Genomic DNA, 24,918 nt, shown 5'->3' on the forward strand with positions numbered 1-24,918 from the left:
TTGCGAGTGCCCTTCTTCTGCAATGTTGTTTTTCAGCTTTATGTTCTCTTTTCCTAAAATAAGAGCCACAAATATCCTGTAAATTATATCCGTATAAACAGTGCTTAGTGATGTCATTTGTCACATGACTCACTGAAACTTGTGTATTATAACTAATGTACCCCCTGTTGTGAAATATGAGGATATAATACACAAGAGCCGTGAATATCCTGTAAATTATATCTTTAGTGCTTAGTGTCATCAGTTATGATTAGGATTCGGCCATACCCCCTTAGTGTCATCAGTTATGATTTTGGATTCGGCCATACCCCTGAATCTTTTGCAAAACATTCGGCTGAATACCGAACCAAATTCTAATTTGAATATGCAAATTAGGAGTTGGAAGGGGAAAACATTTTTTACTTCCTTGTTTGTGACAAAAAGTCACGTGATTTCACATATGATATTTGGCATATGCGAATTAGTATTCGTTCGGGCAGGCAAAAGGATTAGGCCGAATCTGAATCCTGCTGGAAAAGGCTGAATCCTGGCCCGAACCGAATCCTGGATTTGGGGCATCCCTGGTAATAATCGGAGCTTAATGATGTTATTTGTCATATGACTCACTGAAACGTGTATATTATAATAAAAGTACCCCCTGTTGCAAAATATGAGGATATAAGAAATCACCTCGGAGTTCTATGGCCTTCTCCCTCGTGCTTTTATATGGTCATGGAACTCCTTGGTAACTTATAATATCCTTATATTTTACAATAGGGGGTACTTTATTCACTATATAAGAAGTTACCTTGGAGTTCTATGGCCTTCGGCCTTGTACTTTTGTGTTGTCATGGAACTCCTAGGTGACTTATTATAACCTTAAAAAAGTAATGCGTATGATTAAGTAATTATTATTTGCCAAATGTGCCTGCATATAATGCCTTTCATTTATCGGTGTGCTGCAGATGAAAGTAGGGATGCACCTAATTCAGGATTCGGTTCGGGATTCTGCATTTTTCACCAGGATTCAGATTTCGACCGAATCCTTCTGCCCGGCTAAACCTAATCCTAATTTGCATATGCAAATTAGAGACGGGTAGTGAAATTGCATGACTTTTTGTCACAAAACAAGGAAGTAAGATATGTTTTCCCCTTCCAACCCCTAATTTGCATATGCAGATTTGGTTCAGTATTCTGCTGGATCTTTCGCGAAGGATTCAGACGAATCCAAAATGGTTAATTTGGTGCATCCCTAGATGATAGTTCTGGTCCCAATTGCTATCCCATGCTGTGAATCATACCCAACTCCACTTCTTCTGCTACTTTCAAGATCTGAAAAGGTTACCACCTTTTCTGGAAAAAAATACAGGCCTTTTTTTTTTTTTTTTTTTAAATAGCTTTAGGTTTTTCTCAACGTATTTCTTCGGCATAAAGCACTATTTTACCTACCTACCTGGTAAAATACCAGCTAGGTTGCAACCGCTGCCACCAAACTGGTTCAACTACAGCAACATCCTCAGGGTTCTAAAGTCATTCATTAGGTTTTGACCACGAATAAATTGAATTTAGAAAATGCCAATGTTCTGCTTCTGCAGCTGTCACCTCTACAGCTCACAGTAAGAGCATGTGACAATGAAGGTGTTGTTTATTTGGGAGTGGTGAGTAGGTGGGCGCGGCCTAATGTTTCACAAAAGTTCAGGTTGTCACTGAAAGTGATATATAAATGACAGTAGCCTTGAAGCCCGTCTGCTAACAAAATTCCGCTAACACACACTGTTGAAGACCGACTACTCACTCGAATATACGTAACCAATACAACATAGAAACACAAAGATTTACGCTATGTCATGTCTCTACAGAACAATTGGCAGACAACACAGGCAAATCACCAGCCCCTTTACAGAACACTCAGAAAGAAGGAAGTGGGGTGGAGCTTGTGCGCTGTACGCCTGGCCTCCGACCAATGAAAAAGTGTGTGTTATACCAATGCCCCCTGTCAGCCCTTGGTGCCACTGAGTGCACTTCCGTTGCGGTTTTTTTCCTCCAAGCTTTTCTCATTTGGTATCCTGCTGTCCATTGAGAAGAAATGGCTGCGGCAGTCGGGTTGAGGGCAAGTTACCACAGAGCCTTGGACAGGATAGAGATGATGCTTCCTCCCAAATTACGGCCTTTCTATAATCACCCCGCAGGTACATTTCAAATTAGGGAAGGTGCCGCCTCTTCAGCAAATTCTGCACAAAATATGTGCGTTTGGGGCGATGTAATTCGATGGACTTTATTTTAGGATCGCTTGCGTAAAACCGTTGGTCTTTTTAGTGAAATAATCGTAATACGAATGCTGGCTGGTGTGATGTGCCATTCTGAACCTTCTAGCCTTGGTATTAGTTGCTGTGGGGGCCACACCTGCTAGAAAGTTCTGATCAGCATTCATCTTTAGATTTGCATAGGTGTTGAAAAGGATTCCTCCCTTGGCAGAAATCAATTCAGGTTACATAAAACTAAACTGTTAACATGTAAAAAGAGTAGTGCTGTTTATTTTTTCCTTACTCAAGCACCCTAACAAAAATAAAGATAAAACTACCTAATTTTATGTGTGACTTTCAAGGACATTGTCTCAAGTTATATCATGGCAATAAAAAATAGGTTCTAGGCTTCCATAAGAACCAAGGAAATAAACAAAAAGGCACGCACTCCTGCGACACACCAGATGAATACAATTGAAGTCTTTATTCCATGGGTAAAATCAAAACGTCCTGACATGTTTCATATCCAAAGATATGTAGTCATACAGGAGTGCGTGCCTTTTCGTTTATTTCCTTGTATCTCATCCCAAACTACAGGTTCGGGGCGCTGCACCTGGGCCACCCCTCATCATCGGTGAGTGCGAACGTTAACTACATTGATTGAACCAAACAGCATATTACGCTACACCCATAAGAGATGGACTTGGGGCATTGCACTAGAGTCCTGCGCGGGTCCATTTTTTGGAACCCGAACCCAACCCGTACTCGCAACCTTCAATTCGCACACCTGGACCCGCAACCTGCATTCTTACCAGCTTGGACCAGCTACCCGACCTGCAAGTACCTTATCCGCAACCCAGACCCGCTGACCATCAAGAATCAGGAAGTGCTGTCATTGTAAACCGGAAGTGACACCATAGAAAGTAGACGTGATCAGAAAAAAAGGAGTAAATATCGATATTGAGAAGACCCCCGGCCCGACCCGCAGAACCGCGTCTATATCCGCACCTGGAACTTCTGCACGCAATCTGCCGGGTACTGTAGGTTTTTGCTGGTAACCCGCGGGTAGGACTCTACATTGCACCCAGGTCAACCCTGTTACCGGATGAGCTTTTGGTGTTTAATTGTTATACATGAATTTTTACTTTTTTGGATAGAGCTGCGGGTTTTTTCATTTTTCTTTTTTCTGTTTCAATTCCATAAGAACCAGTTTACTTCTAGTAACACCGGTTAGTCTGTTTATTTGAATTCATCCAATTAAAACTGGCTTTTCTGCTTTCATTTGAACCTGAGGCACAAACCCCTAATTCACCTTAATGGCTACTGCTTTTTCTTGTTTTACTTAATTTTTTTCTTCTAGGGTCGAGTATTTTGTGCATTGATTCAATCCATTGAAACTGGAGCTTGTAGAAAAAAAAGTTGTCTGTCCAAATATTTATGGACCTAACTGTATTTCTGATAGGGATGTTTTGGGGCAAGTTAAAGGAGAATTCAACCTGTGGGGAAAAAAAAACCGTACTCCCCCCCCCCCCAGGCTAACTACCCCCCAGGGAAATGCCCCATACTCCATACTTACCCCTCTCTGAAGATTCTTCCAGCGAAGTTCCACACATCCATCTTCCGGCTCCTCTGTAAGCTGACTGAGAGATTGGAAATTTCCGTGTAATTCTGCGCATGTGCAGTTGTCGCAAACCTGCAAACTGCTCCAACTGCGCATTCGGAGAAATACCGATCTCCCAGTCAGCTTACAGAGGACGCGGAAGATGGATGCGTGGAACTTCGCGGAAGAATCTGCGGCGATGGATAAGTATGGAGTATGGGGCATTTCCCCGGGGGGAAGTTAGCCTGGGGGAGGAGGGAGGGGGTCTACCTGGGGTGGGGGGGGGGTACGGGTTTTTTTCCCCACCGGTTGAATTCTTCTTTGAAGGAAAACTATACCCCCCAAACAATGTAGGTCTCTATAAAAAGATACTGAGTAAAACAGCTCATGTGTAAAACCCTGCTTCATGTAAATGAACCATTATCATAATAATATACTTTTTAGTAGTATGTGCCATTGGGTAATCATAAATAGAAAATTGCCATTTTAAAAAATAAGGGCCGCCCCCTGAGATCGTAAGATTCACTGTGTACACATACAAACCACATGTAAGGTCACATGAGCCAATTAACAGACAGAGTTCTGCCTTTTGCTTCCTCACTTCTTCCTGTTACAGTTAGTGTTGTAGTATTTCTGGTCAGGTGACCTCTGAGGCAGCACAGATAGAGTCACGAAATGGTGGTTCAAGGCAAGAGATGTAAAAGGGCAATATTTATGTAAATATATATTCCAGTTTGGTAAGATTCTTTAATATGTCATTCAATTTGATATGAACTATCTGTTGCTTAAGTATTCATTTTGGGGGTATAGTTTTCCTTTAAGTGCCTAAGTAATTGTGGCCTCAAAATTCTTTTAAATGTTTACAAGTTAGTTTTGTGTTTTTATTATGTTGACAAAGGTAACTGACCTTTCACACAGTTAATCAGGGTTAAACTTTAAAACACAACAATATTTTAGTTAACTCTTTTTTTTCATGGCAATCTAGCTAGTGCAATAGAAATGGAAACAACCTATACAAAAACATAGCTTTCATGGCTTCTGATCCAATCTAATTTCTGATTTGTTGCTATTTAGCACCAATGTAAGTACATCAGTTCCCTTTTAGAGTACATCTTAAAACAATTTGAATTTGGTGTAATTTGTAATTATTGAATCCATCTGGCTGGAGTCAAATGTAGAAATATGAAGTTAAACTGGCAAAAGTGCTTTACTTTACTCTAAATTTTTGATATTAAGAAAAAAAATAGTGAAGTATTTTAAAAAAAAGTCTGTTCAGACAATTGTGAATTTTGCGTTTAATGTTTTTTTGGCATAAGCAAATATTTTAATCCAACTGGATTCAACATCTTTTCTTAACATCACTTTTGTAATTTCTCCCATAAGTCTGCAGTAGGGGCTTCTGAAAAAGGTAAGGAGATTTTGGGGCTGCACTACTTTTTTCCTTTGTCTGGCAAGTTTCTTGTATAAGCAGGACTGGCCCTGGGAAAAAACTATAGAACCACCCCTAGTGAATTTAATATGTAGCATATTGACCCCCTTACCCCAGTGATTAAGGCTTTTCTCCTCCTTTAAGTGTATTTTCATAGTTATTTTATCCCCGCCCCCTTTTTTTTTTTTTTTTACGTGGAATATAAGGAATTTGGAAATGTGAATAGTTGCATGACTATAATAGTAAAGTAAAGGTTCTGTAAATTTAAAAAATATCTATTTACTTATGTGAAAGTCATAGTCCAGAATGTAAAATCCTGGTTAGTCCTAAGTATCTTAGGTAGGTACCACTCCATTTGATTTCTTTCCACTAGATGTTAAAGCATTGTTAGTGGGATTTGCTTTCTTTATGTCAGAGTTTGTTGGTTGATCAAGCCTAGTTTGCATCTATGTTTCAATCTATCCCAGAGGTGCTCACTTGGGCTGAGGGCTGGTGTTTTATGGATTTTATTATTTTTTATTATTACTGTTGTTATCCTGCTAAAACAGGAAAGGTTCTCCTCCAAACTGATACTGCAAAACAGGAGCAACACATTTATAAACAATGTTAAACAATAGCCAATTCCAATAATTAGAAGGGGAGTTCACATGCCGTTGCCTATAATTAACACAGTTTTACAAAAATGGATTTGCTAAATATTGCTTTCATTTGAATCTCCATAGTGTAGCTGGTGCCTGCTATGATTACATCCATGTACTTTTGGCTTTTGAAGAATCTAGTTGAGGTTAGAGCCCTGATCCAACCTGGATATTTTAACAAATGCCAGAAAGAGAACTGGAAGCTGCCAGTGCTTTACATTTGGGTTGTTTGGACTATTTTGGCAAACCAATGCATCTGTAGGTGGAATAGTTTAGTGACAGGTTAAAATCTACACTGGCATTTTTGCTGGTTTACACGTTGCACGTTTGCTTGATTAATATAATAATAGTCTCCAGAAGTATGTCTTATTCACGTTTTGTTAACAATAGTAGAAAAGGGATTTTCTAACTGGCTATGCCATAATCAAAACATCGAAAAGCTGTGTCATTTGCATCTAATTAAACAAACTTATTTTTAATTGATAGTACTGTTGGACAAGGACTGCATCAACATGTCCCTTATATGGCCACCTTTACACACTCACAATAAATAAAGTTTGGTTCTACTGACTCCATTAAAATTATAATATGCACCCTAAAATGGTAAACTAGTATTGTACTTAGAAGACAGTACATGTTTTGTATGACCTTTCTTACGGATTATTGCTTGACAAAAAAGACAAAGTATTCCTCCTTATTTCCTGGTAATTTGGATGAAGAGAGTTCACCTTTAGATTATGAAGTTTGCAGGTTTTTTTTTTTTTTTGCATGTAGCACCATACCCAGCACATGGAGCAGAAATCCAATGCCTGGGTTTGGTTGGAGTTACTTGTCATGGACTCACGGTTAATTAGTTTTTTTTTTAGCCTCAGCCACATAAATTAATATTTACAGTACATTGTTTTATTCACTGAATATCTAACTGCACCATTAAACTTAATAAAGTCTTTACTTGCTCACGGTTGCTGTAAAGCTCTTCTCTGAAGATATAAGCACAATCCAGTGAGTGTTGTGTACTGAATTCATTGCCATTACTCTACACTCCCAGATAACTACTGACTTGCACATAACTTGTGAATAACAGTTTACGCCCTCAAAAATCTTTGTTACCTCTATATTAGAGCAAATACTTTATCTTACTCATTACATAGTCTTAGGCTAAGGGCACATGCTCTCTGCTTTCCTTTTCCTGTGTTTTGTCCTAGGGTGGAGAAAAGCAGATGTTATTTGAATACACTTTATTCTTTTAACTTTTTTTTTTTTATAATTGGCCACAATATTGCTTAAATAAATCTGCACTAGCTCATAAGATCACATATCTTTCAAAACCAATGGAATATTCGGCAAGTAAACAAAAAAGTATGCATAATTTGTACCTATATATAATTAAGGGTAGGCGACCAAACATCCCATGTCCATAGCCCTTAGGGTTGTGATTGCTAACATTGGAGATAAATGTGATATTGCCCAAAGCAACCAATCGGCAGTTAGATTTGAACATTCACCTACAAGTTAGAAAACAAAACCAAAGATCCGATTGGTCTAATTTACTTTTATTTACTTATAACACAAAAAAGCCATTAATATCCTGTAAATTATATCTTTATAATACACAAAAGCTATGAATATCTTGTAAATTATATCCTTATAAACGGTGACTTCTGATGTCATTTGTCACATGACTCACTGAAACTTGTGTATTATAATAAAGTACCCCCAGTTGCAAAATATGAGGATATTCGAAGTTACCTCGGACTTCCATGACCTGTATAAAAACTCTCTGCCTTCAGCCTCGTGTTTTTATATGGTCATGAAACGCCTCAGTAACTTATAATATCCTTGTAATTTACATGAGGGGGTACTTTATTCACTAAATAATACACAATAGCCATGAATATCTTGTAAATTATATCCTTATAAATGGTGAGTTCTGATGTCATTTCTGTCACATGACTCATTGAAATTTGTGTATTATAATAAATAAAGTACCCCCAGTTGTAAAATATGAGGACATTAGAATTTACCGAGGAGTTTCATGACCTGTATTCGGCCTGGTTTTTTTATATGGTCATGAAACTCCTCGGTAACTTATAATATCCTTATATTTTACAAGAGGGGGTACTTTATTCACTATATAAGCGGTGACTAGTGATGTCATCAGTTATAAACGGTGAGTAGTGATGTCATTTTTGTTACATGACTCACTAAAACTTGTGTATTATAATAAAAAAAGTACCCCTTGGAAAATATGAGGATTCCCACACAACAGACTTGGGAAGAGAAGGTACTGCTGGGTGGATTTAAGCTTATGTCCAGTAGAAGTAGGAACCATCATCTTGTAGCAGTGATAAGCAATGAAATAAACTGCAATGTCTTATTGTCCTATGCCTATAAAAAGTATTTGTTTCAGAATTGCATTAGCAACTTTTTTTGCATTGTTTAAATACTAATGTATTCTTTTTTTCTTTAAGGACCTAAAACTGTGTTCTTTTGGGCTCCAATAACGAAATGGGTGAGTTCTTGTGTTCAAACTGTGTTTTCCAAAAATAAATATTATATTGTAAAAAAAAAAAAAAAAAAAAAAAAGTGACAGTCCTACAGATGATAAATGCAAAATCTTATGTCCTACAACAACATTAACTGAGAGCTGTTTGTCTTTCAGGGGTTGGTGATTGCTGGGCTTGCAGACATGACCAGACCAGCTGAGAAACTTAGCACAGGACAGTCTGCTGTTCTAACTGCCACGGGTATGTATTTTTCATTTTCATACTTTTGTCCGGGGGTTGTTTAGTCCTCCTTTAAGGGCAGAGGGGCACTTTGTCTCCTGTGAAAAATCATATTCCCTATAGGTGAGAAAACACCAAAGAATACCTTTGAACGGAGCCCTCTGTAAATTTCTGCAGCTCAAATTGACCTCAAATAACTGCGTAAAAATGCAAAAGGAAGTATTTACAATTGTCATTCTCAAGAAGTCCATTTTAACCCGTGACAATTAACAAAGGGGACAATTCAAAGGTATTTGTCTGCTTTGTTGCCAACAGGGGGGTGTGATTTCCTGTGTACTATAATCTGCTGTTGCCCTAAGATTTACAGTGATAGGATGGAGGGGGGTTTAACTGCTGCTGCCAGAGGTAGTTAAATAGCCTTGTCTGCCTGTGACTGCTTCTGATAATGTGATGTGCATTGTGTTTGATGTAAGCAGAGTGATAAGGTCCCTCTTTTGCTGCTCTATGTTCAACATTCAGGTGCTTTAAAAGGAAAGTGAATCATTCAGATCAGTCATCCATAACAACACATGTACCAAATGAAACTTTGTTATTTTTCTTAACAGGACTCATTTGGTCACGTTATTCCCTTGTGATCATTCCCAAAAATTGGTCTCTGTTTGCTGTAAACTTCTTTGTTGGTTGTGCAGGAGGGTCCCAACTTTTCAGAATATGGAGGTGAGTATTTTAAAATTATTATTACTAATATATATGTGTGTGTGGAACCCAACGGACATTTCCGTCCCAGTTGAGACCCACAATGGAGACATACCCACAATGTCATAACATATATAGCAGAAACATGGCACTTTTCTCCCTTTTGGAACACAGTAGTTATGTTTGGCTTGGAGGCAGCCTGAAATTGAATATACCCTATGTATACAAGTAAGTGGTGTGCCGAAGATTAAAATAGTTCACAACATATATACCCACCACATGTGTTCATACAGGAAATAACCTAACTTAGATTCAAATTTAAAGTGCACTAAATTAGCAGTATATATAATAAACCTAAACATATATACATAATAATACAATCTTTTTAAGAATGATGCATTAACCCTTTAAGTGCCAGCAGAATTTCACATTTTGGTTATGCGAAATGCCAGCCATTTTTTAAACATTTGTGCTTTCTCACTTTAGGGGCATTTTCTGAGGGGAAACCTATAGTTTACCTAAGAAAACTATACATTGGTTTTTTTCGGGAGAAACTGAGCTTTCTAAATCTGCCTGAGTTTTCATGTATTTCTACCTCTGCAAAAAGATTTATAGCACTAAATACAAAAAAAAATGAAAAATTTCTATTTTTCACAATATATGAACTTATACCAGAAAAATATTTCATTTTACGCATGAAAATCCAACTGATTTGGAAAGCCTCATGTCTCTCGAACGTGCCAATACCAGATATGTATAGTTTTAGGCAGATTTAGGACTTCTGTACAGCAAAAACTCCCGGGCGTTTATTACCGAATTTTGAAAGCAGAAGGCAGAAAACAGCATACTTTAGATTCCAAGGCCTCAAAATCCTGAAACATTAGGTTTACCCCAGAAACCCATATATTTTTGAAAAGTACACATTCTGCTGATTCCAAAATGGGTAGCTATGTCTCTCTACTCCTAACAAAAAACATAGACAAAAACATAGCTTTCATGGCTTCTGATCCAATCTAATTTCTGATTTGTTGCTATTTAGCACCAATGTAAGTACATCAGTTCCCTTTTAGAGTACATCTTAAAACAATTTGAATTTGGTGTAATTTGTAATTATTGAATCCATCTGGCTGGAGTCAAATGTAGAAATATGACGTTAAACTGGCAAAAGTGCTTTACTTTACTCTAAATTTTTGATATTAAAAAAAAATAGTGAAGTATTTTAAAAAAAAAGTCTGTTCAGACAATTGTGAATTTTGCGTTTAATGTTTTTTTGGCATAAGCAAATATTTTAATCCAACTGGATTCAACATCTTTTCTTAACATCACTTTTGTAATTTCTCCCATAAGTCTGCAGTAGGGGCTTCTGAAAAAGGTAAGGAGATTTTGGGGCTGCACTACTTTTTTCCTTTGTCTGGCAAGTTTCTTGTATAAGCAGGACTGGCCCTGGGAAAAAACTATAGAACCACCCCTAGTGAATTTAATATGTAGCATATTGACCCCCTTCCCCCAGTGATTAAGGCTTTTCTTCTCCTTTAAGTGTATTTTCATAGTTATTTTATCCCCGCCCCTTTTTTTTTTTTTTTTTTACGTGGAATATAAGGAATTTGGAAATGTGAATAGTTGCATGACTATAATAGTAAAGTAAAGGTTCTGTAAATTTAAAAAATATCTATTTACTTATGTGAAAGTCATAGTCCAGAATGTAAAATCCTGGTTAGTCCTAAGTATCTTAGGTAGGTACCACTCCATTTGATTTCTTTCCACTAGATGTTAAAGCATTGTTAGTGGGATTTGCTTTCTTTATGTCAGAGTTTGTTGGTTGATCAAGCCTAGTTTGCATCTATGTTTCAATCTATCCCAGAGGTGCTCACTTGGGCTGAGGGCTGGTGTTTTATGGATTTTATTATTTTTTATTATTACTGTTGTTATCCTGCTAAAACAGGAAAGGTTCTCCTCCAAACTGATACTGCAAAACAGGAGCAACACATTTATAAACAATGTTAAACAATAGCCAATTCCAATAATTAGAAGGGGAGTTCACATGCCGTTGCCTATAATTAACACAGTTTTACAAAAATGGATTTGCTAAATATTGCTTTCATTTGAATCTCCATAGTGTAGCTGGTGCCTGCTATGATTACATCCATGTACTTTTGGCTTTTGAAGAATCTAGTTGAGGTTAGAGCCCTGATCCAACCTGGATATTTTAACAAATGCCAGAAAGAGAACTGGAAGCTGCCAGTGCTTTACATTGGGGTTGTTTGGACTATTTTGGCAAACCAATGCATCTGTAGGTGGAATAGTTTAGTGACAGGTTAAAATCTACACTGGCATTTTTGCTGGTTTACACGTTGCACGTTTGCTTGATTAATATAATAATAGTCTCCAGAAGTATGTCTTATTCACGTTTTGTTAACAATAGTAGAAAAAGGATTTTCTAACTGGCTATGCCATAATCAAAACATCGAAAAGCTGTGTCATTTGCATCTAATTAAACAAACTTATTTTTAATTGATAGTACTATTGGACAAGGACTGCATCAACATGTCCCTTATATGGCCACCTTTACACACTCACAATAAATAAAGTTTGGTTCTACTGACTCCATTAAAATTATAATATGCACCCTAAAATGGTAAACTAGTATTGTACTTAGAAGACAGTACATGTTTTGTATGACCTTTCTTACGGATTATTGCTTGACAAAAAAGACAAAGTATTCCTCCTTATTTCCTGGTAATTTGGATGAAGAGAGTTCACCTTTAGATTATGAAGTTTGCAGGTTTTTTTTTTTTTTTGCATGTAGCACCATACCCAGCACATGGAGCAGAAATCCAATGCCTGGGTTTGGTTGGAGTTACTTGTCATGGACTCACGGTTAATTAGTTTTTTTTTAGCCTCAGCCACATAAATTAATATTTACAGTACATTGTTTTATTCACTGAATATCTAACTGCACCATTAAACTTAATAAAGTCTTTACTTGCTCACGGTTGCTGTAAAGCTCTTCTCTGAAGATATAAGCACAATCCAGTGAGTGTTGTGTACTGAATTCATTGCCATTACTCTACACTCCCAGATAACTACTGACTTGCACATAACTTGTGAATAACAGTTTACGCCCTCAAAAATCTTTGTTACCTCTATATTAGAGCAAATACTTTATCTTACTCATTACATAGTCTTAGGCTAAGGGCACATGCTCTCTGCTTTCCTTTTCCTGTGTTTTGTCCTAGGGTGGAGAAAAGCAGATGTTATTTGAATACACTTTATTCTTTTAACTTTTTTTTTTTTATAATTGGCCACAATATTGCTTAAATAAATCTGCACTAGCTCATAAGATCACATATCTTTCAAAACCAATGGAATATTCGGCAAGTAAACAAAAAAGTATGCATAATTTGTACCTATATATAATTAAGGGTAGGCGACCAAACATCCCATGTCCATAGCCCTTAGGGTTGTGATTGCTAACATTGGAGATAAATGTGATATTGCCCAAAGCAACCAATCGGCAGTTAGATTTGAACATTCACCTACAAGTTAGAAAACAAAACCAAAGATCCGATTGGTCTAATTTACTTTTATTTACTTATAACACAAAAAAGCCATTAATATCCTGTAAATTATATCTTTATAATACACAAAAGCTATGAATATCTTGTAAATTATATCCTTATAAACGGTGACTTCTGATGTCATTTGTCACATGACTCACTGAAACTTGTGTATTATAATAAAGTACCCCCAGTTGCAAAATATGAGGATATTCGAAGTTACCTCGGACTTCCATGACCTGTATAAAAACTCTCTGCCTTCAGCCTCGTGTTTTTATATGGTCATGAAACGCCTCAGTAACTTATAATATCCTTGTAATTTACATGAGGGGGTACTTTATTCACTAAATAATACACAATAGCCATGAATATCTTGTAAATTATATCCTTATAAATGGTGAGTTCTGATGTCATTTCTGTCACATGACTCATTGAAATTTGTGTATTATAATAAATAAAGTACCCCCAGTTGTAAAATATGAGGACATTAGAATTTACCGAGGAGTTTCATGACCTGTATTCGGCCTGGTTTTTTTATATGGTCATGAAACTCCTCGGTAACTTATAATATCCTTATATTTTACAAGAGGGGTACTTTATTCACTATATAAGCGGTGACTAGTGATGTCATCAGTTATAAACGGTGAGTAGTGATGTCATTTTTGTTACATGACTCACTAAAACTTGTGTATTATAATAAAAAAGTACCCCTTGGAAAATATGAGGATTCCCACACAACAGACTTGGGAAGAGAAGGTACTGCTGGGTGGATTTAAGCTTATGTCCAGTAGAAGTAGGAACCATCATCTTGTAGCAGTGATAAGCAATGAAATAAACTGCAATGTCTTATTGTCCTATGCCTATAAAAAGTATTTGTTTCAGAATTGCATTAGCAACTTTTTTGCATTGTTTAAATACTAATGTATTCTTTTTTTCTTTAAGGACCTAAAACTGTGTTCTTTTGGGCTCCAATAACGAAATGGGTGAGTTCTTGTGTTCAAACTGTGTTTTCCAAAAATAAATATTATATTGTAAAAAAAAAAAAAAAAAAAAAAAAAGTGACAGTCCTACAGATGATAAATGCAAAATCTTATGTCCTACAACAACATTAACTGAGAGCTGTTTGTCTTTCAGGGGTTGGTGATTGCTGGGCTTGCAGACATGACCAGACCAGCTGAGAAACTTAGCACAGGACAGTCTGCTGTTCTAACTGCCACGGGTATGTATTTTTCATTTTCATACTTTTGTCCGGGGGTTGTTTAGTCCTCCTTTAAGGGCAGAGGGGCACTTTGTCTCCTGTGAAAAATCATATTCCCTATAGGTGAGAAAACACCAAAGAATACCTTTGAACGGAGCCCTCTGTAAATTTCTGCAGCTCAAATTGACCTCAAATAACTGCGTAAAAATGCAAAAGGAAGTATTTACAATTGTCATTCTCAAGAAGTCCATTTTAACCCGTGACAATTAACAAAGGGGACAATTCAAAGGTATTTGTCTGCTTTGTTGCCAACAGGGGGGTGTGATTTCCTGTGTACTATAATCTGCTGTTGCCCTAAGATTTACAGTGATAGGATGGAGGGGGGTTTAACTGCTGCTGCCAGAGGTAGTTAAATAGCCTTGTCTGCCTGTGACTGCTTCTGATAATGTGATGTGCATTGTGTTTGATGTAAGCAGAGTGATAAGGTCCCTCTTTTGCTGCTCTATGTTCAACATTCAGGTGCTTTAAAAGGAAAGTGAATCATTCAGATCAGTCATCCATAACAACACATGTACCAAATGAAACTTTGTTATTTTTCTTAACAGGACTCATTTGGTCACGTTATTCCCTTGTGATCATTCCCAAAAATTGGTCTCTGTTTGCTGTAAACTTCTTTGTTGGTTGTGCAGGAGGGTCCCAACTTTTCAGAATATGGAGGTGAGTATTTTAAAATTATTATTACTAATATATATGTGTGTGTGGAACCCAACGGACATTTCCGTCCCAGTTGAGACCCACAATGGAGACATACCCACAATGTCATAACATATATAGCAGAAACATGGCACTTTTCTCCCTTTTGGAACACAGTAGTTATGTTTGGCTTGGAGGCAACCTGAAATTGAATATACCCTATGTATACAAGTAAGTGGTGTGCCGAAGATTAAAATAGTTCACAACATATATACCCACCACATGTGTTCATACAGGAAATAACCTAACTTAGATTCAAATTTAAAGTGCACTAAATTAGCAGTATATATAATAAACCTAAACATATATACATAATAATACAATCTTTTTAAGAATGATGCATTAACCCTTTAAGTGCCAGCAGAATTTCACATTTTGGTTATGCGAAATGCCAGCCATTTTTTAAACATTTGTGCTTTCTCACTTTAGGGGCATTTTCTGAGGGGAAACCTATAGTTTACCTAAGAAAACTATACATTGGTTTTTTTCGGGAGAAACTGAGCTTTCTAAATCTGCCTGAGTTTTCATGTATTTCTACCTCTGCAAAAAGATTTATAGCACTAAATACAAAAAAAAATGAAAAATTTCTATTTTTCACAATATATGAACTTATACCAGAAAAATATTTCATTTTACGCATGAAAATCCAACTGATTTGGAAAGCCTCATGTCTCTCGAACGTGCCAATACCAGATATGTATAGTTTTAGGCAGATTTAGGACTTCTGTACAGCAAAAACTCCCGGGCGTTTATTACCGAATTTTGAAAGCAGAAGGCAGAAAACAGCATACTTTAGATTCCAAGGCCTCAAAATCCTGAAACATTAGGTTTACCCCAGAAACCCATATATTTTTGAAAAGTACACATTCTGCTGATTCCAAAATGGGTAGCTATGTCTCTCTACTCCTAACAAAAAACATAGACAAAAACATAGCTTTCATGGCTTCTGATCCAATCTAATTTCTGATTTGTTGCTATTTAGCACCAATGTAAGTACATCAGTTCCCTTTTAGAGTACATCTTAAAACAATTTGAATTTGGTGTAATTTGTAATTATTGAATCCATCTGGCTGGAGTCAAATGTAGAAATATGACGTTAAACTGGCAAAAGTGCTTTACTTTACTCAAAATTTTTGATATTAAAAAAAAAATAGTGAAGTATTTTAAAAAAAAAGTCTGTTCAGACAATTGTGAATTTTGCGTTTAATGTTTTTTTGGCATAAGCAAATATTTTAATCCAACTGGATTCAACATCTTTTCTTAACATCACTTTTGTAATTTCTCCCATAAGTCTGCAGTAGGGGCTTCTGAAAAAGGTAAGGAGATTTTGGGGCTGCACTACTTTTTTCCTTTGTCTGGCAAGTTTCTTGTATAAGCAGGACTGGCCCTGGGAAAAAACTATAGAACCACCCCTAGTGAATTTAATATGTAGCATATTGACCCCCTTCCCCCAGTGATTAAGGCTTTTCTTCTCCTTTAAGTGTATTTTCATAGTTATTTTATCCCCGCCCCTTTTTTTTTTTTTTTTTACGTGGAATATAAGGAATTTGGAAATGTGAATAGTTGCATGACTATAATAGTAAAGTAAAGGTTCTGTAAATTTAAAAAATATCTATTTACTTATGTGAAAGTCATAGTCCAGAATGTAAAATCCTGGTTAGTCCTAAGTATCTTAGGTAGGTACCACTCCATTTGATTTCTTTCCACTAGATGTTAAAGCATTGTTAGTGGGATTTGCTTTCTTTATGTCAGAGTTTGTTGGTTGATCAAGCCTAGTTTGCATCTATGTTTCAATCTATCCCAGAGGTGCTCACTTGGGCTGAGGGCTGGTGTTTTATGGATTTTATTATTTTTTATTATTACTGTTGTTATCCTGCTAAAACAGGAAAGGTTCTCCTCCAAACTGATACTGCAAAACAGGAGCAACACATTTATAAACAATGTTAAACAATAGCCAATTCCAATAATTAGAAGGGGAGTTCACATGCCGTTGCCTATAATTAACACAGTTTTACAAAAATGGATTTGCTAAATATTGCTTTCATTTGAATCTCCATAGTGTAGCTGGTGCCTGCTATGATTACATCCATGTACTTTTGGCTTTTGAAGAATCTAGTTGAGGTTAGAGCCCTGATCCAACCTGGATATTTTAACAAATGCCAGAAAGAGAACTGGAAGCTGCCAGTGCTTTACATTGGGGTTGTTTGGACTATTTTGGCAAACCAATGCATCTGTAGGTGGAATAGTTTAGTGACAGGTTAAAATCTACACTGGCATTTTTGCTGGTTTACACGTTGCACGTTTGCTTGATTAATATAATAATAGTCTCCAGAAGTATGTCTTATTCACGTTTTGTTAACAATAGTAGAAAAAGGATTTTCTAACTGGCTATGCCATAATCAAAACATCGAAAAGCTGTGTCATTTGCATCTAATTAAACAAACTTATTTTTAATTGATAGTACTGTTGGACAAGGACTGCATCAACATGTCCCTTATATGGCCACCTTTACACACTCACAATAAATAAAGTTTGGTTCTACTGACTCCATTAAAATTATAATATGCACCCTAAAATGGTAAACTAGTATTGTACTTAGAAGACAGTACATGTTTTGTATGACCTTTCTTACGGATTATTGCTTGACAAAAAAGACAAAATATTCCTCCTTATTTCCTGGTAATTTGGATGAAGAGAGGTCACCTTTAGATTATGAAGTTTGCAGGTTTTTTTTTTTTTTTTGCATGTAGCACCATGCCCAGCACATGGAGCAGAAATCCAATGCCTGGGTTTGGTTGGAGTTTCTTGTCATGGACTCGCGGTTAATTAGTTTTTTTTTAGCCTCAGCCACATAAATTAATATTTACAGTACATTGTTTTATTCACTGAATATCTAACTGCACCATTAAACTTAATAAAGTCTTTACTTGCTCACGGTTGCTGTAAAGCTCTTCTCTGAAGATATAAGCACAATCCAGTGAGTGTTGTGTACTGAATTCATTGCCATTACTCTACACTCCCAGATAACTACTGACTTGCACATAACTTGTGAATAACAGTTTACGCCCTCAAAAATCTTTGATACCTCTATATTAGAGCAAATACTTTATCTTACTCATTACATAGTCTTAGGCTAAGGGCACATGCTCTCTGCTTTCCTTTTCCTGTGTTTTGTCCTAGGGTGGAGAAAAGCAGATGTTATTTGAATACACTTTATTCTTTTAACTTTTTTTTTTTATAATTGGCCACAATATTGCTTAAATAAATCTGCACTAGCTCATAAGATCACATATCTTTCAAAACCAATGGAATATTCGGCAAGTAAACAAAAAAGTATGCATAATTTGTACCTATATATAATTAAGGGTAGGCGACCAAACATCCCATGTCCATAGCCCTTAGGGTTGTGATTGCTAACATTGGAGATAAATGTGATATTGCCCAAAGCAACCAATCGGCAGTTAGATTTGAACATTCACCTACAAGTTAGAAAACAAAACCAAAGATCCGATTGGTCTAATTTACTTTTATTTACTTATAACACAAAAAAGCCATTAATATCCTGTAAATTATATCTTTATAATACACAAAAGCTATGAATATCTTGTAAATTATATCCTTATAAACGGTGACTTCTGATGTCATTTGTCACATGACTCACTGAAACTTGTGTATTATAATAAAGTACCCCAGTTGCAAAATATGAGGATATTCGAAGTTACCTCGGACTTCCATGACCTGTATAAAAACTCTCTGCCTTCAGCCTCGTGTTTTTATATGGTCATGAAACGCCTCAGTAACTTATAATATCCTTGTAATTTACATGAGGGGGTACTTTATTCACTATATAATACACAATAGCCATGAATATCTTGAAGATTATATCCTTATAAATGGTGAGTTCTGATGTCATTTCTGTCACATGACTCATTGAAATTTGTGTATTATAATAAATAAAGTACCCCCAGTTGTAAAATATGAGGACATTAGAATTTACCGAGGAGTTTCATGACCTGTATTCGGCCTCGTTTTTTTATATGGTCATGAAACTCCTCGGTAACTTATAATATCCTTATATTTTACAAGAGGGGGTACTTTATTCACTATATAAGCGGTGACTAGTGATTTCATCAGTTATAAACGGTGAGTAGTGATGTCATTTTTGTCACATGACTCACTAAAACTTGTGTATTATAATAAAAAAAGTACCCCTTGGAAAATATGAGGATTCCCACACAACAGACTTGGGAAGAGAAGGTACTGCTGGGTGGATTTAAGCTTATGTCCAGTAGAAGTAGGAACCATCATCTTGTAGCAGTGATAAGCAATGAAATAAACTGCAATGTCTTATTGTCCTATGCCTATAAAAAGTATTTGTTTCAGAATTGCATTAGCAACTTTTTTTGCATTGTTTAAATACTAATGTATTCTTTTTTTCTTTAAGGACCTAAAACTGTGTTCTTTTGGGCTCCAATAACGAAATGGGTGAGTTCTTGTGTTCAAACTGTGTTTTCCAAAAATAAATATTATATTGTAAAAAAAAAAAAAAAAAAAAAAAAGTGACAGTCCTACAGATGATAAATGCAAAATCTTATGTCCTACAACAACATTAACTGAGAGCTGTTTGTCTTTCAGGGGTTGGTGATTGCTGGGCTTGCAGACATGACCAGACCAGCTGAGAAACTTAGCACAGGACAGTCTGCTGTTCTAACTGCCACGGGTATGTATTTTTCATTTTCATACTTTTGTCCGGGGGTTGTTTAGTCCTCCTTTAAGGGCAGAGGGGCACTTTGTCTCCTGTGAAAAATCATATTCCCTATAGGTGAGAAAACACCAAAGAATACCTTTGAACGGAGCCCTCTGTAAATTTCTGCAGCTCAAATTGACCTCAAATAACTGCGTAAAAATGCAAAAGGGAGTATTTACAATTGTCATTCTCAAGAAGTCCATTTTAACCCGTGACAATTAACAAAGGGGACAATTCAAAGGTATTTGTCTGCTTTGTTGCCAACAGGGGGGTGTGATTTCCTGTGTACTATAATCTGCTGTTGCCCTAAGATTTACAGTGATAGGATGGAGGGGGGTTTAACTGCTGCTGCCAGAGGTAGTTAAATAGCCTTGTCTGCCTGTGACTGCTTCTGATAATGTGATGTGCATTGTGTTTGATGTAAGCAGAGTGATAAGGTCCCTCTTTTGCTGCTCTATTTTCAACATTCAGGTGCTTTTAAAAGGAAAGTGAATCATTCAGATCAGTCATCCATAACAACACATGTACTAAATGAAACTTTGTTATTTTTCTTAACAGGACTCATTTGGTCACGTTATTCCCTTGTGATCATTCCCAAAAATTGGTCTCTGTTTGCTGTAAACTTCTTTGTTGGTTGTGCAGGGGGGTCCCAACTTTTCAGAATATGGAGGTGAGTATTTTAAAATTATTATTACTAATATATATGTGTGTGTGGAACCCAACGGACATTTCCGTCCCAGTTGAGACCCACAATGGAGACATACCCACAATGTCATAACATATATAGCAGAAACATGGCACTTTTCTCCCTTTTGGAACACAGTAGTTATGTTTGGCTTGGAGGCAGCCTGAAATTGAATATACCCTATGTATACAAGTAAGTGGTGTGCCGAAGATTAAAATAGTTCACAACATATATACCCACCCTACATGTGTTCATACAGGAAATAACCTAACTTAGATTCAAATTTAAAGTGCACTAAATTAGCAGTATATATAATAAACCTAAACATATATACATAATAATACAATCTTTTTAAGAATGATGCATTAACCCTTTAAGTGCCAGCAGAATTTCACATTTTGGTTATGCGAAATGCCAGCCATTTTTTAAACATTTGTGCTTTCTCACTTTAGGGGCATTTTCTGAGGGGAAACCTATAGTTTACCTAAGAAAACTATACATTGGTTTTTTTCGGGAGAAACTGAGATTTCTAAATCTGCCTGAGTTTTCATGTATTTCCACCTCTGCAAAAAGATTTATAGCGCTAAATACAAAAAAAAATGAAAAATTTCTATTTTTCACAATATATGAACTTATACCAGAAAAATATTTCATTTTACGCATGAAAATCCAACTGATTTGGAAAGCCTCGTGTCTCTCGAACGTGCCAATACCATATATGTATAGTTTTAGGCAGATTTAGGACTTCTGTACAGCAAAAACTCCCGGGCGTTTATTACCGAATTTTGAAAGCAGAAGGCAGAAAACAGCATACTTTAGATTCCAAGGCCTCAAAATCCTGAAACATTAGGTTTACCCCAGAAACCCATATATTTTTGAAAAGTACACATTCTGCTGATTCCAAAATGGGTAGCTATGTCTCTCTACTCCTAACTACCAAACATCAAATTGTTTTAAATGTACATAATAAATGTATTATGTGCCATGAGACCCCCTACCAGTATGGAGACCCTAGAAAACCATATATTTTCTGAAAGTATACATTCTGATGAATCTAAAGCAGCTAATGACATCTTTCTACTGCAAACTACCAAACTGCAAAGCTATGCTAAACAATGCTTTTTTTGAAATTTCTCAAAATAGTTACAAAGCTTGCATTTTACCCCATTATATACCCCACATTTTGTAACGTACCAGCAAAAGGCATCCTAAATATGAATGTCAGGGGTGTACTAAACAGTTTGATGCCTGATATGAAAAGATTTACTAAACTAGGTGGCATACGGAGACCCCTAAATGAAAATAGTACATATGAATTTTCACCTATGACCTTTTTTATCCGTTGAGCCACATTCAAATAAAAGAAACCCAACTAGGATTGTTTTTCCTGCAATAAGGATTAATTATATCATAGTTGGGATCATGCCAAGGGACTGTTTTATTATTACAGAGAAAAAGGAAGTCGTTTTTAAAACGGAGCCTACAGGAGATGGCCTTCCCGTAATTTGGAGCTTTCTGGATAACGGGTTTCCAGATGAAGGATCCCATACCTACAACGTACTACATATGGTACAATTTCTACACCTAAGTGACGTAATTTCCTGTATGAATACATGCAGGGTATATATGTTGTGAATCATTGTGGGTGCATTTGCCTGAGAAAGGTCCCAACTGTGCCCAAAACGTCACGTCAGTTGCACATACAACCTTGAATAACACTTTTTGATAATAAATTCCCGGTGTTGTTTGTTGTTGGTATTTTATCAAATATAAAACCAATACACACACCATCAATTAAAATAGTATATCTCAGATGTATAAATAGGACGTGTAGTGCTGGTAGCTGCGGAAAAGCTTTCCAAATGAAAGTCAGTAGTTTCCTGCAGTATTCTATATTGTCTGCAGCCAGATAGATCAGTGAAAATCACCAGCTAACCTCTGACTCATTCTGCATAGTTTTTTTGCTTGTCTTCCCAAAGTGCATCAAACAAAATCTATTGTTTAGCTGAAACAATTGCGAACTGTATGTCACTCATCTACAATCCAGGCCAAAGTCAAAAGGTTTTATATTTGTGTTTGCAAGGGGAGGCTTTATAGATAATTGGTCAACGAGATAAAATAAAAACAAGCACTCTTCTTTGGTTGGTTTGCAACCCAATTGTTTTGTGTTTGTCCACTCTAAATGATAGATTTCACTGATAATTTATAATCCAAGAAAATGTTTTCCCACTGGAGCGAAAGGCTGACCCAAAACAATATATAGAAAAACAACACTTTCACTGATAGTGATGCAACAAGGCAGATATTCTGCCATCCACAATGCTGGCAATATGTATTTTAGAAGTTCTGACATCAGAATACACCAGTTATACAAATGGGTAGCTGAATTTTATATAGATTACTTTGGATTGGGTTGGATTGCTTTCATTTGGAGATATAGAAACTACTACAGTAACTCATTTCAGTAGAAGTCAGTGGGTGCAAGTCTCACTGTCCATCTGATTAAAAGAATTTACAATAAAGTCTTATGTGATCAAGCTCAAACATTTTGCTATGGATAATTAATTTGCTATATTAACAAACTATAATATTATTAACCAAGTTTTGTATTTCTTCTATGCAGGTACAATCAGGAACTTAAAGCTGATGTGCAGCAAGAAGTAAAACCTTGAAGCATTCATTATCATCTATGGAATATTTTAAAGGGTGGAATAGAAACATAACTGTGGTATTTTGCATGAAATATAAACTTCACTTAAGATCTAAAGGTCATGGTATTAGAAAAACGCACGTGTTTCTTATGCTTTTGGTTGAAATATTTGTAGACTAACAAATTAATAAAGGATGAATTCAGATTGCAGTTTTGGCCTGCTAATTATGTGTTTTGTTTTGAATAACCATTACAAAAAAATTTAATGTAGAAGGAATAAATCTGTTTCAAAACTTGTTTTGGAAACAGCCAGATATTACCACCTCCCTGAGTAAACCATATAGAACGGTTTGCTGCAGAAGTATGCATATCACTGCCATTTGTGCATCTGCTATGGTGCTTTGCATTTGATATTATCAAAAGTAGCTGACTGGGAGTCAGGAGTGTTTAGACAACTGCTGGTTTTCCTGGACAGCACCAGTAGTCACAACAGCGCCCCCCTGTACTGTAGCTTTTAGGAGTTCACTTATGCATTTCCCCTGGTTATTTCCCCCCCCCCAAGTGGATACTGACTCCCAGTTTGTTTCCTTCCAGATAGTTGTGCTGCCTGGACTTATATATATTCTTCTCCTTTCCCCAGGCCTGCAATTATGTTCATATTTTGTTTTTAATAAAAAACATAACCCTACTCCAAAGAGCAGGGACCAAGCAGCCCCTAAGAACCTGATTTTGCCTCTGGTCATTACACTAAATCCCTGAATCATTTAAGGTGGCCATACACGTAGAGATCCTAGGGCTCTATGATCGGATCATAATGCAGGCAATACTTGTGGTCGTTGATGCGGTCCGCGATCCGACAGGATTTTTAGCTCTGCCCGATTGTCATATGGCCAATTTTCGGCCAGATATCGATCGGGAAGCCCTTCAGAGGGCTCCACACACGGGCCAATTATGTTGCCGACTCGGTCTGTCTAACCTTTAGTTAATGGGACCTTGAGCTTACTATAAGGTTTTTATCATTATAGTGATCTAGCACTTTGATAGAAAACAAAGGTGTAACACCACCCTAAAAGAAATAAAGGATTGTGTTAGTGTGTGGGTATTTGTGAGTGTACAAAACTAAAAAAATTTAAAAAGCTAACTTTGTCTATGTATGTGTGTGTGTAAATTAGTGTGGCTGTAGAAGATGGTCATTCAATCAGGTTTGTGAATGATCAAAAAGAATGTTGTTTCCTAATTTGGTCTCTAGATGTCAGCAACTCCAAAGGATGTCTTTAGTTAAAAAATCCCAGGGAGGTTTCTAAAGCTGGCCACAGACGCAAAGATCCGATCGTACTAATCAATGTACGATCACACTTTCCCATCTCCCGACCTGCCATTAACCATTCAGATCAAAGTCTTACCATTCCGACCAAATAAAGTAGTTAAAGAACAGATCAGCTGATGTTCTGCCGCTGACAGCAATCGTACGATAGAAAAAGCTAGTGACAGTCTCCCACTGAAAATCGTACGATCGGCAATACATGCAGAGATATTACCCACAGCCGACAGAAATTTTCTAACCTGAGTCGATCGACCAAACGACCGATCTCCGCCAGACGAAAAATGTTGGGACTCACTCTCCACACACATTTCGAAAATCATATGAATCCTCAATTCGTACGATGAGATCTTTGCGTCTATGGCCAGTTTAACAGAAGTCTTAAAGGGGACATATACCATAATTTTTTACAATGCAGAAAACCATGTAAAATAATGTAAAATATAAGGAATTGTTTTTATTTTAATAAACAAGCATGAAAACTGTGTTCAGCCCGCCCCTTTGCTAAGTTTCCTGTCTTGGAATCTCTGGTATGTGGCTCTGCCACTACTGTTTCTTTCATTCTCAGCTGTGTTCGTTTTACTCCCTACACTGCTCCTTTCTGACACTCTCAGCTCACATCCCCCTCTCTCCCCTGCTCCTTTCTCTCCCTCTCTGTTTGTTTCCCCCCCTCCCTCCAATGCTCCGTTTCTGCCA

At 36.6% G+C, this 24,918-nt stretch overlaps 2 protein-coding genes across 6 annotated transcripts; both read left to right on the forward strand.

Moving 5' to 3' along the window:
- Window positions 1-1,966: 1,966 nt before the first annotated feature.
- LOC121399955 (mitochondrial pyruvate carrier 2-like) lies at window positions 1,967-14,086 on the forward strand. Of its 2 annotated transcripts, none has more exons than XM_041581994.1 (7): window positions 1,967-2,168; window positions 8,361-8,401; window positions 8,552-8,636; window positions 9,221-9,332; window positions 10,659-10,683; window positions 13,811-13,851; window positions 14,003-14,086. In XM_041581994.1, the coding sequence occupies exons 1-5, from the start codon at window positions 2,066-2,068 to the stop codon at window positions 10,666-10,668; spliced, it is 351 nt and encodes a 116-aa protein (XP_041437928.1). In that variant the 5' UTR covers window positions 1,967-2,065; the 3' UTR covers window positions 10,669-10,683; window positions 13,811-13,851; window positions 14,003-14,086. The 2 variants fall into 2 exon arrangements, with proteins under 2 accessions (XP_041437928.1, XP_041437926.1); XM_041581992.1 differs by lacking the exon at window positions 1,967-2,168 and adding an exon at window positions 3,166-3,451.
- LOC108708140 (mitochondrial pyruvate carrier 2-like) lies at window positions 14,056-23,111 on the forward strand. Of its 4 annotated transcripts, XR_005965377.1 has the most exons (8): window positions 14,339-14,534; window positions 14,672-14,783; window positions 16,111-16,135; window positions 19,264-19,304; window positions 19,455-19,539; window positions 20,125-20,236; window positions 21,702-21,820; window positions 22,875-23,111. XR_005965377.1 is itself a non-coding variant. In XM_041581991.1 (7 exons), the coding sequence occupies exons 2-7, from the start codon at window positions 14,778-14,780 to the stop codon at window positions 22,921-22,923; spliced, it is 318 nt and encodes a 105-aa protein (XP_041437925.1). In that variant the 5' UTR covers window positions 14,056-14,087; window positions 14,672-14,777; the 3' UTR covers window positions 22,924-23,111. The 4 variants fall into 4 exon arrangements, 3 of the variants coding, with proteins under 3 accessions (XP_041437925.1, XP_041437924.1, XP_041437923.1); XM_041581991.1 differs by lacking the exons at window positions 14,339-14,534; window positions 21,702-21,820 and adding an exon at window positions 14,056-14,087; XM_041581990.1 differs by lacking the exon at window positions 21,702-21,820 and having other exon boundaries at window positions 14,427-14,585.
- Window positions 23,112-24,918: the final 1,807 nt, after the last annotated feature.

The sequence above is a fragment of the Xenopus laevis genome, chromosome 2L, assembly GCF_017654675.1.
Source record: "Xenopus laevis strain J_2021 chromosome 2L, Xenopus_laevis_v10.1, whole genome shotgun sequence".
In the NCBI taxonomy this organism is placed as follows: Eukaryota; Metazoa; Chordata; class Amphibia; order Anura; family Pipidae; genus Xenopus; species Xenopus laevis.

Bases quoted from the DNA above. Each gene is read 5' to 3' on its own strand.
- LOC121399955 (XM_041581992.1), top strand. From the start codon at position 3,328: ATGAGCTTTTGGTGTTTAATTGTTATACATGAATTTTTACTTTTTTGG. The intron at 3,452-8,360 runs GTTAGTCTGTTT...TTTTTCTTTAAG, and splicing joins GTTTACTTCTAGTAACACCG to GACCTAAAACTGTGTTCTTT. The intron at 8,402-8,551 runs GTGAGTTCTTGT...TTTGTCTTTCAG, and splicing joins GGGCTCCAATAACGAAATGG to GGGTTGGTGATTGCTGGGCT.
- LOC108708140 (XM_041581989.1), top strand. The intron at 19,305-19,454 runs GTGAGTTCTTGT...TTTGTCTTTCAG, and splicing joins GGGCTCCAATAACGAAATGG to GGGTTGGTGATTGCTGGGCT. The intron at 19,540-20,124 runs GTATGTATTTTT...TTTTCTTAACAG, and splicing joins TGCTGTTCTAACTGCCACGG to GACTCATTTGGTCACGTTAT.